Genomic DNA, 14,644 nt, shown 5'->3' on the forward strand with positions numbered 1-14,644 from the left:
CTGCAGGTGCACCCAAACCCCAGCTCCTGTGCCCGCCCTTCCCGGGACTCCCCAACCCCTCCCTCTTCCCCGTCTCCACCTGGCAGGGATGCCCTAGGCAAGTCCTGGGGCCCTGGCCCCGTGCTGCCCACTAGTCAGTGTGAGATTAGGGTCATCTTGTGCACAAGCCCCCCTCCTCCATCCCCTTCCACCCAGGCTCTGGCGTCCAGCCACTGCCTACAGGCCCTGGGCCTCCACGAATCCCCTGCCTGGACCCCTCTGTGACCGTGGTCCTGTGGCCCCTCTGAAAGAAGGCCAGATTTGGAGCTGTCAGTACTGGCCTGAGACCTTGGCTCTACCTCTTTGCCAGCTGCAAGAATTTGTTCAAGTTACTTGACCGCCCCCTGGACCTCAGATCCCCCCGGGCTTACTCCTTGCTGGGGATTAAGTAAAATCATCAATGCTAAGCAGGTGCTCAGTAAACATTTGTGAAGGGGCGAGACCAACTCTTTCCCAGACTTAAATCCCGGGAGGATTTTATTTTCTAGGTCCTTACAAGAAACATTGCACAACGTAATGGAACTGTCTTCTGGTGGAATTTCATAAAAGACGTGGGAGCATTATTCAGGTGGCTGTGCCTTTTACTAAAATCATACGTTGGGGGATAACTTTTCAAAGGCCATTTGACCGACAGACAAAGTGGAACAACTCAGTGGGACCCGAGAGCCCCTTCGAGCAGCAGCACATGGTTTATTCCACGTGTGTTAGGACTTCGCCTGGCAGAGGTCTACCTGTATTATAGGTCTGTGACGGACGGGACCACTGCGCTCGTTTCCACAACTCTCTGTTGATGGGCCCGAGGGTTCTCATCCGGGGAAAGGAAGGACAGGTGCCTCGGAACCTGGATGGCCAGACCACTGCGCTACACGCCGCAGGTACAAACAGAGCTGTGCGGGGCAGGGAGATGGCGCTGACCACACGGCCCTTCCCCTTCACACACACGCCACTCATAATGGCAATGTCTCCTCAGTCTGTCTCTCCCCAAGGCTAAGTCGCTGGCTTGGGCTCAACAGGGAAAGCAGACCCGAGGCAGAATGAAATATGCATCGCATCGTTATGTTAGCGGGAGCCCAGCTCCTGATGACGGCAGTCAGGGCAGCGGAGGGGGCCTGGTGGCTGGCCTGGAACACGGCACAGCTCTCCACCTGAACCACAGCGTCAGCTGAGAGCCGGGATCGCGTCTCCAGCAGGTAACACAAGTGGCCGCAGAAACCTTAGCCCCCTCTTTATCTTTAGTACTTGCAGCAGGATAGAAAGTCACCTGGCATGTATCCATAAAGCGGTCTTAAACTCTTCCGCTACTGTGAACAGGACTTGTCTGCTCGTCTCTGGCCCCTGGTGGCAATTAAGCATTTTCAGGGAAAGTGGGTGGCTGTGCATCTGAAGAGGTCTGACCGCAGACCCCTCGAAGTGCAGACACAGCGGGAAATGGGACTGACTTCTCACGGGTCTGGGTCACTGGCTCTCCCCACCTCTATGCTGGTTTCTGGAGGGCTCACAACACGTTTTGGAACAGAACTCCGCTGAGGGTCTCTGCAGCCTGCTCCCCGTGGCTGCCGTAGCCTCTGCTTCCCTCTGTTCTCTCGCAAACAGGGGCCCCTGAGCAGAGGAGGGAGGAAGCACCTGCTCTCCCTGAGGGCCTGGACGCGGAGGGCGAGGGGCGCCCCTCAGAGCAGGGGCACTTGCTGGGCATGACCGCCCTACCCCCGAATGGCAATGCAGGTCCTAGGGGGCACGGGACATGCGAACACACAGACACAGGGGTTCTCGATCAGCCCCTTTATTTCTGGACTGTCGCCAAGGCCACTTTGGGTTGCAGGTGCGTCACGGAGTACCGGAGAAGCGGGCCGGCAGGACCCAGCGGGGCTGCCCGCGGCCGCCGCCTCCTCACGGACAGCTGAGCCGGCCGCAGAACAGAAGCCCGCGGGTCTTGCTGTGCTGGATAAAGAAGAGGAAAGGGTGGTCGGCACAGAACCTGGGGGTGATCCTGGCACAGCGCAGCATCAGGACTGCGGCGGTGGCGGCGGCCGCCTCCGTGCCCTGCTCGTCGACCTCCACAAAGGCCTTGTGCACGACCCGGGAGAGGCACAGGTTGCTATGGGCCGACATCGCAGAGAAGTCGGCCCTGGCGCTCTCGAAGGCGTCGGTGATGCCCAGGGCGCGGAGCACGCCCTCCAGGTCGTAGCTCTCCCGCAGCTTAAACCTGGGCAGGGACACCTCCACCTCCTCCTCGTCCAGCAGGTCCGGCCTCGTCCACTCGACGAATTTCTCATAAGTGAGTTCCTTTTCCACCTAGAAGAGGTGAGTAGAAGGGCTTCGGGTCCAGAGCAACGCTGCCCAGTGGGACCGTCTGCCGTGGCCCGCACGCACCGCACCGTGGGTTCGAGGGAGCGGCCAGGGGAGCTGTGCCGGCTGCAGAAAGGGTTCCTGCTGGGAGGCGGGGAGCCTGCCGGGCGGGGATTCAGACGGGACCCCCTTCCCCCCACGACGCGATTACCGCTTAGTTACCGTTTTCAAATCGGTGTTTTCATCGGGAAGCATGATGATCATATTGAGCTCGCTGCCGACGTAGGGAAGCACGAGAATCTTCGTGAATATCTCTCCGATGTAGGTCATCTTAAAGGTGGATTTCTTAAACATCATTTGCACAGGCTTCTCCACATTCTGTAAAGGAATGGATAAACAAGAAGTTGAAACAAGACACTGGACGAGTCAGCAGAGCCGGCCACTCTGGGCCCCAGGAACACTTTGTTGGCTTCCAGACACCACACCAGTCCCCTCCCTTTTGCCAGATCACCTTCACTGCTTCCGCCTCCAAACCCTGGGTCACCCAGGGCTCAGGCCTCGTGCTGCTTTTCTGCCAGTGATCTCAGTCCCGTGACTTTAAACAGAATTCCCACATTTATATTCCTGGCCGGGACCTCCCCCCATACTCCAGAGGCATAAACTTTACTGCCTGCTCAACACGTGCATCTGGACATAACAGAAACCTCCAGTGTCACCTCTCATGCTGGTTCCTCGTGTTCCCCTCCACGGCTGCTCCATCTATAATTCTCCCCATCTGGGCTGATGGTAACACCATTCATCCCAGGGTCAAAAACCCTGGAGTGTCCTTGACCCCCGTCCTTCACACCTCACATCTGACTCATTACAAGCCACGCTGGCTCCACTTTTTTTTTTTTTTTTTTTTTTTTTTTTGCGGTACGCGGGCCTCTCACCGATGCAGCCCCTCCCGCCGCGGAGCACAGGCTCCGGGCGCGCAGGCTCAGCGGCCACGGCCCACGGGCCCAGCCGCTCCGTGGCATGTGGGATCTTCCCAGACCGGGGCATGAACCTGTGCCCCCTGCACTGGCAGGCGGACTCTCAACCACTGCGCCACCAGGGAAGCCGTGGCTCCACCTTTAAGACACAAAGCTTGTCCTTCCCACCCCCACTGCTGTCAGCCCAGCCCCGGTCATCGTGACAACTCCCAAGTGACCTCCCCGGTCCTGCATTTGCACAGGGGCTAGAGGAGTCCCGGGAGATCGGTGCCATAGCTCTCTGTGAGAGCTCAGAGCAGGGGTACAGAAACCGGGCTGGGGGCACTGCTAGGGAGGCTTCCAGACGCCGCTAGAGAGGAAAGGGGGATATACAGGTACTGACAGAATGAAGACAGAGACATGGGTAGGATCCAGGGCCACAAAGAGCTTCATGTGCCATAGTCTGGAGTTTGAACTTGATCTCAAAAGTTCTGGGAAGCCAGGAAGGACCCTCAGCCTGAGAGCTACACCGTGGGATGTGTGATACAGACAGAATGCCCAGCGGCAGCATGGACCACGTTTGATGACACAGTGGGGGGGGGGGGCAGGGCGAGAAGAAGGCCCCAGGTTTGCTGGGAGACCGGATGCTGGGCTGCCTAAGGCCACACGAAGCACCAGTTACTTGAGGTCAGCCTTCTCGCACGTTCTATAAACCAATGTGAACACAGGGACTGTTTCCAAGAACCTCCTCTGTTATTGCGAAATACCCGTATTCACCTTGCTGACTTTGAACGGCCTTTCCTTGGTGTGCTGTTTGTTAAACTGATTCTCCCAGTTTCCTTTGAAGTAGATGGCGTTCACGAGAACCAGAGAAGTCACGGAGTCCACTGAACCTGGAGACAGCAGGTCTATAATTTTTCCTGAAAAGAAGAATTAAAGAACCAGTTAGCTAAAGGGCTTCCTGACGGAGGCATCGGGACGACATTCACTGGGCCGTCTTCTTGAGGGGTCAAGTGCACAGACCAAGGGGCTCGCTGTCCCCCAAACAACCACGTACAGGGAGACTGGCCCCTAAAACAAAGGCAGCGACAAAAACTTTTAAAGCTCTGGTCAGAAAAACACCACCGGTTGAATAAAACATAAAAATGAACAAAGTAATATGTGCAGGATAATTCACAGTGGGAGAGAAAGGAATGTTGGATGCCTACGCTTCAGGGGATTGTCCTGAAGGTGAGAGGCTGTAGCTTGTGTGGAGAACATTTAAATTAAGAGCCGCAGGTGGCTGAGGACTTAACCAAGTGTCCTGCAATGACGCTCAGTCACCCGCAGAGCATAAGCGGTGATGGACAGGCAGGCAGCTTGAGACCTGCAACCAAATTTTTCTTTACACTATTTGTGAAAATAAAGATTATATTAACATTAACAACGACAACAACAAAATTAAAGTGAAGATTGTTCTGGGGCTTCCCTGGTGGCGCAGTGGTTGCGAGTCCGCCTGCCATGCAGGGGACACGAGTTCGTGCCCTGGTCTGGGAGGATCCCACATGCCGCGGAGCGGCTGGGCCCGTGAGCCATGGCCTCTGAGCCTGCGCATCCGGAGCCTGTGCTCCGCAGCGGGAGGGGCCACAACAGTGAGAGGCCCGCGTACCGCAAAAAAAAAAAAAAAAAAAAAAGATTGTTCTGGAAGAGGTGCACCAAACATTGATGAGGAGAGGGAAAAAGCTAGAGAAAATAATTATACACTGATTGTATTTCAAAAGTAGATTTTTAAAGTTTACAGTTATTCAGAGAAAAAAAAATCATTCCTGTTTACATTTGATGTTCTTGTGAAGGAACTGACAATAAGATTAATTAAAATACTATGAAAACATCTCCTGTACAGCACAGGGAACTCGACTGAATACTCTGTAATGACCTATATGGGAAAAGAATCTAAAAAAGAGTGGATCTATGTATAGGTATAACTGATTCGCTTTGCTGTACACCTGAAACTACCACCACGCTGTAAATCAACTATACTCCAATAAAATTAATTAGAAAATAGCAGGAAAGCAGAAATAACAACGTATCTTCACCTTCTGTCCTTTGGGCCACCCAGGTGTTTATGTGTTTCCTGGATTCCTCCGCAGCGCTGATAAAATCCAGCTCTTCCATCTCCGCTTGGTAGAATTTGCGGCAGGCATCTTTGAAAGACTAGGAGACACAGAGCAACATAATCGCGTGGCTACAAAAACAATCAACGCCAAGAGCTTACTTCCTCACCACACCAAATGAGAACGTTGATAATTTTGTGGTTTACATATGGAATGTACAAATGAATGCGAGGAATTAACCTTAAATCCTTTCTCAGTCTTCAGCTACATTCAATAATAAATACAAACTAAGAAAAGTCATGGTCTGGATGTCAAATAAATGCCATGGACGCCGCACCAGCGAGGTCAGAACGCTGGCACTGAGATGCGGCAACTGCAGGGCCACGGACGTGCCCAGTGGGCTCCTACCACGATGAGGGCCACTGCTCCCTCGGTGTTTCGGAACCGCTGGCCGTGAACCAGGGCCCGTTGACCCACAGTAACATGGGAAACCTGCACCCCACGCCACCACTTCCTCAGCGCTCGTGGTGAGGTGCTAAATCCACACCGTTCAGAAGGGTGCCACCTGCGGCTATGGGCAATTGAACCGCAGCTGGTGCCACTGGGGGACTGAATACTTCACTTCACCTGCATTGAGTTAACGACGCTGGGACATAAGTAGCTGCGTGTCCAGTGGCTGCCATCGCGGACGGCAGTGCGTGGGGTCCTGCGTCACCCCACCCGTGTGCGTCTCAGCCCACAGGCCCTCTGCTGCACCACAAGGTCCCCCCAGCCACCTCCCCGCCGCCTTGGTCTCTACCTTCTTAGTAAAAGCAGCGAGTATGACTTACTGGGAGGAAATCGTAAGTCTTCTCTCCAAAGAGCCTGTTGGCGGTTCTGAGCAAGTACTGTGTGCCGGTCCTGTTAACTTCGGTGAGGAGGTTCTGGAAATCCTGGTGGACGTCTCCACCTCTGCCGCTGCTTCTGCTTAGAGAAAGTGCCTGAAATCAAAAACAGATAAAAATACACAACTTCCGTGTGCCCTGACTACAGGAAATGGATACAACACTAAAGTCAGCCTAAGGACCACACTGATCCTCACTGCAGCTTAAAACGAGATTCACCCAGTTAAAGACACAATGTTTCCTGGAAGCCACCCGGCCTCCCTCCCGCAGGGAGTCCGAGCAGTGACGGCAGGAGCAGAAATGCCCCTTTGCAAGCTCAGTTCTGTGCGCCCACTCCTGTGGTCTGTCTGCAGACAAGGCTGCCCGCCAGGCCTCCCGTCTCCGCACACACACGCCGCGTCCTCGGGTCTGGGCTGGCCCTGGGACGTGCTCTGACCAGCAGAACACAGCAGAGGTGACTGTTCCAGGCCTGGGCCGAAAACGGTCTGGCAGCTCCACATTCGCTGTCTCGTCCCCCAGCCCTCATGGTCTAGGAAAGTCCCCGCTACCCATTGGGGGCATCGCAGACAGCCCTGGGGAGCTGCCACTGCTCGGGGAGAGCTCCTTGTGGGAGGACAGAGGCCCCAGCCAACAGCCAGCACCAAGGCCCTTCCTAGATCACGAGTGAGCCCAGCGGGCACCATGGGGCCAGGCCAGAGGCCGAAAAGCTACCATCGTCATTCCCAGCCACTCAGCTGCGGGGCTGTTTCTTTTGCAGGCATAGAAGGTCCAGGCAGCCGTCCAGGCATGGTTCTCCTGTAACACAAAGCTAGAACGTGGGCGCTGGCTTTGGACCCAGCAGCTGGCCGAGGCTTGAAGGACAGTGCGGAAACCACTGTCACCTGCAGCGGCGGGAAGGCTGGCCCTCTCCCCAGGGAATCGTAAGGAGATGCCCGGGAAGAATGAGGCATCGGTGGCCGCCTGGGAAAGCGTGAGGGAAGAGAAAGATGAGCTGAAGAGGGAGCTATTTCATTGTCAAGCAGAATTGAAAGGAAATATTTGCAACCCAGGACTTGCTGGGTGGAAAGAGAGAATGTTTCTCCCTCCCAGCCTCTCCAGCCAGTAAATGATTCTGAAAGTAAGTGACGGCCTCAGGGCAAAGGTCAAACGCAACGCACAGGCCTCAGGGGCAGGATCAGGACACTTGGTTAAACCTTGGAGATTGAGGCAGGGTCCCGAGAGCCTCTCAGCCAGACAAAGGGCTACAGGACATTGTCCCCCAGCCCAACGGAGCCCTGCCTCACGAGCTTGTGCCCGTGCCCCTGCTCAGGGAAGCAGAATTTAAGCTGCTATTAGAGGCCCACACGGTTCAGAAGCAGCCTGGATCCCAGACACCCAGCCTCCAGAGCTGTGAGGAAGGTAACTGCTCCTGCTTAGGTCACTCAGTCTGGGCCTCGTCAGCCTGAGCGCGCTGACACCTCCCCACGGTACAGCGTGATCCCTCCCTGTCTCTCCAGCGTGTGCCAGGAGTGGGGCGGCCTTTAGTTCACAGAGCTCTGCACCCAGGAGCCTCAACAGCCCTGTTCCTCCTGGACTTGGAGCCCAAGCCCCGCCCCAAGAAGGGATGAGACCCTGGGCCTTGGGCGGGCTGTGAATGCTTGGCGGGGCCAGAGGACACACTATGGCTGCCATCGTGGCCCCAAGAGCTGGACCTTCATGCCCCGCGCAGCCTGCCTCGGGCTGGTCTGGGCTTCACTGCAGGACTGGCCTCGCCAGCCGAGCCTTGGCCAGCGCATCAGAGCAGAGGCTGGATGAGCACTTGCTCATTCAAGTGTGTCCTCCTGGAAGTCAGGTACTGAGCTGTCAGGAAGGCCCGGCCACCTGCCAAAGAGACATGGTGTGGGAGGCCCAGGGGACGGGGCAGCACAGAGGGAGTTATGTATCAAGAGCAAGGCCTTTGGGATTTGAAACATGGAGGACCAACTCAACTGAGAAAGTAACAGCATTTACCATCGCCAGGAACTGGTTTCAGGTACGTACCTGGGACATCTGGGCCGCGGTGTTTCCCTGTGCCCCCATGAGGACCATGGCCAGGGCAGAGGAGATGCTTATGGGTGAGATAAACACATTTTGCGAGTTGTCTTCACCCAGATGTTTCAAAAGGGTCAAGGCAAAGGTGCCGTTTGCTTCCGACAGAGCATCCATGGTGGCGAGTCTGAAACGATGGATTTAAAATCAGCGTCACATAAATTTAGGCTACACGTCGGCCGTGTCTCACTCTGCTGTTAAAAGTTACCACTGACACTTTGGTTCAGCGAGCAAATAGGTACAGGCACAAAACTCGATTTCTTTTGTGGGGCCTCAGCATTATTTTGTGGGTTTCTAACATTTAGTGAACACAGCTGAACAGTGATGCCGATAACACAGCGAGGGAGCGGGAGGGCCCACATCCTGGGTACTTGCTGGGGGCGGAATCGGGGAAGGAGCTATTCGCCTTTGCTTTCATTTCTGTATTGTCTGGTGTGTTTAAGGGCCTATATGTATTATTTCATAATTTAAAAGTCATTCAAAATGATAATCCAACGACACAGTTACACAAGAAAAGATGGTTGAATGTTTCTGTAATTCGGGAGCAAGGCCTCCATTTAGGATAACCTGAAGCCTTAAGGTAAAAGACAGATCAAATCACATACAAAGAGGCACGAAAGCCTTAAAAACAAACACCTCTGACGTCCAGTTCTCCTTCTATGAGGCCTCAGCTTGTGCCAAAGCCCAAATCAAAGGCCCTGTCCCCAGGCCCTTGCTGCCCCCCAGGCCCAGGCCCTCCTTGCCCGGCTCTGGATGAGGGCACTTGGGGACTCACGCAAGAAGCACAGCCTCCAGCATCCCTGATGCAGTCAGACGTCACGACTCAGGCCCTCCCCCCCCAACACACACACACCGCACAGGTCATCCTCTGGCCTGGGGACAGGGCCACCAAGACGGCCAGTCTACCAGGAGACGCTGCAGCCCCATGGCCCTCCATGAACTGAGGAAGGACAGGGTTGTAGGGCCCTGTGTGTGTTAGGTCTGCTGCAAGGTCACCTGGCCAAGGAGATGTCCCACGAGCCCCCTCCCCACCCATCCAAGACTCTATATTGCCATCTGCACGCATTTCTCCCTCAGATGTTGAAGGAGTGTTGATTCAAATGGAAATGCCAACCTAAGAGACGCCATTAATAAAGCACCCTGTCTCTGGTAACGTCCAGCAAATTTGTTTCAGGCTCTGACTTTTCTGTCACTGATCTCGAAAAGCACACCTGCCCTCATCGCCGCCGCCACCCCCCGCCCCCAGGAAAGCACTGGCCTGGCCAGCCCACGGCATCTACTGGGGGCCGCGGAGAAATCAGTGTACTTCTGTGTATTGTGTGAAGGGAACTGGAGGTGAAAGATCAATAGTTCTTCAACAGAAAGCAGCTTTGGTCTTAAACACTGAACTGGGAAAAACAAAGCAGGAGACTCAGAGGAAAAGGCACGGAGACCAGGTTCACAGTCCCAGCTCTGGCACCCTTGGACAGTTACTTCATTTCTGCTCCCTCCATGAGGAAGGGGATATACCAGATAATCTGTGTTCTGATGGGGTTGGGGCAGGCCACCCCAAAATACTGAAACAGGACTGAAGCTCTCTTATGCCTTTTTAAAGCTCATCTTGTTTGCCTCATCTGAGCTTATTAACAGACTCATGATCTTTTACAAACAAGGTATTTCAATTAGTCAATGTCTGCTTTCTTCTTGGTGCTCAAATCGTCACAAGGGGGGGCTAGTGGGCTTCTCTTTAATCTACTTTATTTTGAGATGTTGATCTCCAACACCCTCCCTTTACAGCAACAACAAGGTCTTACATCCATTTTGAATTTTTTTCCCAGTCCAAAGACACCAAGTTTCAGGCCCTCTCTTGGCTTCATGGAAAAGTTGTAAAGCACAAAACCGAACCCTTGACTCCTCAAGGAGCGCATGAGTCTTGGTGCTGCTGCGGCGAAGCTGGGCAGATGCTTCCTTCCAAGCCCCTCACACACCGCGCTGTGAAGGGGAGACAGCACGTCAACTTTTCCTCCACCACCCCGCCCCCGACTTTCCTCAAACACAGCTGAACTCAGAGACGCCCACCCGGGCTGCAGTGGTCCCAGCCTCCTATTCGGTTGTACCGATGTGTGGATCCCACGGTCTGCCAGCCACGCCATCCCCATGGTTCCACCGTGGACTCACTGCTCTTCAGCCTGAGCGCTGCTGAGCCCCAGACCCTCCTTTGGGCCCAATGTCTTCCTGCTTCACGGTTTACTCCCTTCTTTGATGAAGCGAATCGTCCAATAGCTTTCTAAGACAGAATACACACATTTTGACTTCTCGCAGGTCTGAAAATGTCTTTATTCTACCATCCCATAGGATTGACGGTTTGGCAGCCTCCATCGATGGGCCCCGTTCACTCATTTTGCCGTGCACTTGGTGGGCCCTTTCAATCTAGCAAATCAAGAAAATTTCCCTTCCTCTCTGGGAACTGAACTTTTTTTTTCCCCATTTTTTGGCCACACCGTGAGGTATGTGGGATCTTAGCTCCCCAACCAGGGATCGAACCTGGGCCCCCTGCACTGGAAGCGCAGAGTCTTAACCACTGGACCGCCAGGGAAGTCCCTCTCTGGGAACTTTTAAGGCACTTGTCAGTTCCCTGCAGACCGACTGTTCTCTTTTTCTGGGCCTCATACCTGCACGAGTGGCAGGCACAGGTGATATCTGTCGGGCACTTGGGATCGCACGGCTGCTCTCTGCTCTCTGCGTGCAGTAGAGAGCTCTGCTCTCACCTACCCCCCTCTCTTGCATTTTCCATCACAATGACGTTTTGTTCCATTTTCTGGAAGATACTCATGATTTTCTCTTGCAATCTTTCTACTGATTTTTTCCAGTCTCAGCCATCGTATCTTTAATTCCTAAAGACTCCTTGTTCTCTGCTGTTCCTTCTTTACTGCCTCCCCACCCCCCACCCCCAGTTCCCTGGAGAACATCAATCACAGTCTGTGATGTTGTCTTCTGCTCCCTGTATCGTCTCTCTTCTCCTGGGGTCTTCTTCTGCTATTGTGCTGGTGTTTGTATTATTTGGGTCTCTTTCATACACAGGCTTTCCACAAATGCTTGACGATCCTGGGATGTCAGTCATATTTAAGAGGGAAACACAAAACGAGGTTGGAAACTGCTCACATGGCAGGATGTGTGCGATGAAGGGGTCAGTTGCTTTTTTTTACTGAGCAACCAGCAAATGGAGGAGCCCCCTGGTCTGGCTGCAGGCAGGGTAGGGGCTGGGGGGTTTCTACAGGATCCATAATCCCCTCCTCTCAGTCCAATGCCTGGGGGTCCCTGAGTTTGCGCATCAGATCCTGCAGGGGTGAGACCTGATCTCCTACTGGGCTCTGGGTAAGGCAGGGAGGGTGGCTGTCCGCTGCAGAGTAGATGGCCTGTGGGGGTCACATCAGTCTGTGGACACGCTTTCTACCCAGGCCCCATTTGCAGCCCTGCACTCCACCCCTGCCTTTGCTGGCGCTTGGGCCCCAACGTTGAGCCTGTCCGCCCCTTCTGGTCTGTTTCCCCTCCTCGGCACTCAGCCCCTCCCCTGGTCACTTCCCTCCTCCAAAACCTCTGACCTCTCTTGTCCACTCTTTGTCTCCTCTCTCCCTTCTCTGTCCTTGTGTTTTTCATGCTTCACAAGGCTCCTGCATTGTCGTTTTAGCAGGGTTTTATGAAAGGAAGATGCTAACCACAAATCCACAAACTATTTTTGTGAGCAAGAGAAAAACATTAAAAGCCATTTCTTCGCCCATTACCCGGTTCCTCTGTTAATTGTGAAATAAATGTCCAAACTCCGAGTCCCATTTATTAAGATCCTTCTTGTCTGTTTGATAATAACCTGCCACATAATCGTAAACTGATTCTCATTATCACTTTGCAATAATATATAAATCCTTAATAATTAATCATAAAAAGATGAAAAGGTCTTAATCCTAAAAAAGAAAGAAAAATAGGACCAAATTCAAACAGTTTACCACGAAGACACTCCAGATATCAAAGAAAATTATAGACAATCTAGTGGGGTTTTTATATTGAGGGATAGCTCTTCTCCATTCAATGCACATACCGGTAACAATGATACACATTTCACAGGATCACACAGCAAACACAACACCTATCAACAGCTTTCCAAGCCCCTACATTTTAGCTTCCGTAGATAAGACAGCCAAGAGTGTCCTTCATGTACACACATGCACACACACACTTGCTAAATTCATCATATTTCAAAATTATTTACAGCTTCAATAACAATGTGCCTTTTAAAATATGTTTAATCATGAGCATAAAAACCAGCATTAAGGTTTCATTAATGAACAATGCCGTGTGTGTGTGTGTGTGTATAAAACAAGTCTAACCAATCTACCTTTGGCACCATTTTTTCCCTGTGGCACCATCAGTAACCTTCGGCAGTTAATGTACATAATTGGTTTAATTCAACTGATCAAGTCTTAATAATTTTTTAAGGTGTCACTATTTAATTGTGCTTCTTGTCTTCTTGGATTAGGATGTCTTAATTTCCGAGAGGATTTACTATTAAATATTGGTTTAATGGAGACCTGGGCTCCTGCTTTGTCCCCACCTGGTCTCTGGGGCAGTGTGCATGTGTGTGTGTGTGTATGTGTGTGTATGTGTGTGTGTGTGTGTGTTGTCTAATACGTAAACGGGATGATTCCTTCTACTTTACAGGTTTACTGTGAGGATTAGATAAACTAATGCTCGGCACAAACGGGTATTCAATAAATGGTGGTAGAACTACACGTTCCTTTCTTTCTGCTGATGTCCAGGCCTGATCTCAGGTCCAGCAAGCTTGGCAGTGTAAGGTGTGTGGCCTTCCCTGGGGTCTAACGACAAACACTTGGTGTAATGTAGGCCACTCTTTGTATAAACAGAAAAGAATGGTGATTCCATTCACTCTTTCACTCTATGGTTGCTGGTTGGAGTTACCCACAATAAGCTCAACCGTAACAAAATGCCGTGGATTGGAACTGGCCTCATATATTGCTTTTAAATACTCAGCTTACATGACCAAGTATGACTAAAACTGTGACCCTTCTCTGGGGTGGCCTAAAGCCGGGGATGCAGGCACTCACGAGCGGTGGGGAAGAGCCGGACACACCGAGAACCCTGAGAACCACAGCGCTTCGTGCTGATGCCGGGGCACATCTCTGAGCCTCGGCAACGCAGCCACAGGACCTCAGTCCAGAGGCTACTTTTCACACTCCCCCTCCCCACTCGGCCATAAGGTACACCAGCTGGGCCGGGAGGGGCCGTGCCAACACTGACCCAGCTTCCCCCAGCACCCGCGTATTCCTGGCGGCATGTGAGGACTAATTTTCCATACTCTCTCCCTCAAAACTGAGCTTTATGGGGGGGGGAGGGGAACGGGAAGAAAGCAACTGAAGAGCCGACCTCACCCAGCACGCGCAACCCCAGGTATGACTAAAACCTCTCCCCGGTGGTCCTCTTAGCCCTGAAGATGCCGAACCTTGCAACACCGTGCCTGCAGCGAGTTTAACAAACAGCACACGTGCCAGGATCCGGAATGGTCCTCACGATTATCTTCGCAGGCCTGAGGCCCCCGAAAGCGCCTGAGCGCCGGCCACCCGGTGGGCGGAAGACCGCTGGGCAGCCGGGCCGCCCGGGCAGCCACCCGGGCTTCTCTCGGGCCCCAGCCCCACCCACGCCCGGGCTCCCAACGCCCGGCGCCCTGCGGCCCCCGCCCGCGGGGGGTCACCTGTGCGCGCGGGGCCCGGAGTGGCCCCCGGGGAGGCTCGGCGCCGCCCCCATGCGAGCGTGCGCGAGACCGAGGGTCCTCTGCGTCCCGGGCGGCGGCGGCCGCCACACTCACCACGCCGTCACTTCCGCCGGATCCGAAAGGGAACCCCAGCTGGACCCGCGCCCCCGTCCACCCCTCCGGTCCTTAGCGGTCACGACCCGGCCGCCCGCCCGCCTCCCCGCCTCGCGCGCAGGCCCAACGCCACGGCCCGAGCGCCCCGGACACTCACCGGGCGCGCGGCCGGAGCGGGCGGGGCTGCAGCGGAGGTGACAACGGCCCCGGGGGCCCCAAATACCGCGGCCAGGAGGCGGGGCCGCGCGGGAGGGGCGGGGCGGGGCGGGGCCGCGCGGGGCGCCAGGTGCGCCAGGTGCGCCGCCGAGTCCTTTCCGCTCCCAGGGTGGTGACTGCGTACCCGGGGCCGCCTGGGGCGTGGACGGAACGAAGGCCCGGCTCACCGGAGGCTTTCAGTGGGGCGACCCGGGTGTCGCTGTGTCTTAGTCCAGAAAAGTGCCCCCCCTGGCACGTGGGCTTGAATCGCAC

At 54.3% G+C, this 14,644-nt stretch overlaps 1 protein-coding gene across 4 annotated transcripts; it reads right to left on the bottom strand.

Moving 5' to 3' along the window:
* Positions 1–1,803: 1,803 nt before the first annotated feature.
* Positions 1,804–14,419, bottom strand: LOC111181303 (serpin B6). Of its 4 annotated transcripts, none has more exons than XM_022586535.3 (7): positions 14,334–14,419; positions 8,275–8,449; positions 6,202–6,351; positions 5,354–5,471; positions 4,056–4,198; positions 2,548–2,703; positions 1,804–2,331 (listed from the first exon to the last, which is right to left on the bottom strand). In XM_022586535.3, exons 2-7 carry the CDS (start codon positions 8,437–8,439, stop codon positions 1,927–1,929), a joined length of 1,137 nt encoding a protein of 378 aa, XP_022442243.1. In that variant the 5' UTR covers positions 8,440–8,449; positions 14,334–14,419; the 3' UTR covers positions 1,804–1,926. The 4 variants fall into 4 exon arrangements, with proteins under 4 accessions (XP_022442243.1, XP_030616080.1, XP_022442241.1 ...); XM_030760220.2 differs by lacking the exon at positions 14,334–14,419 and adding an exon at positions 14,177–14,274; XM_022586533.3 differs by lacking the exon at positions 14,334–14,419 and adding an exon at positions 14,063–14,170.
* Between the last annotated feature and the right edge of the window lie 225 nt (positions 14,420–14,644).

The sequence above is a fragment of the Delphinapterus leucas genome, chromosome 10 (genome assembly GCF_059928025.1).
Source record: "Delphinapterus leucas isolate spDelLeu-1000000601 "Yukka" chromosome 10, BTC_Dleu_Yukka2, whole genome shotgun sequence".
NCBI classification, from domain to species: Eukaryota; Metazoa; Chordata; class Mammalia; order Artiodactyla; family Monodontidae; genus Delphinapterus; species Delphinapterus leucas.

Excerpts from the sequence above, each read along its gene's own strand:
- LOC111181303 (XM_022586533.3), bottom strand. The coding sequence starts at position 14,115 with ATGGGGGCGGCGCCGAGCCTCCCCGGGGGCCACTCCGGGCCCCGCGCG. Across the intron at positions 5,472-6,201 it reads AGACTTACGATTTCCTCCCA|TCTTTCAAAGATGCCTGCCG; the intron begins GTAAGTCATACT and ends TGTGTCTCCTAG. Across the intron at positions 2,332-2,547 it reads AAAACACCGATTTGAAAACG|GTGGAAAAGGAACTCACTTA; the intron begins GTAACTAAGCGG and ends CACCTCTTCTAG.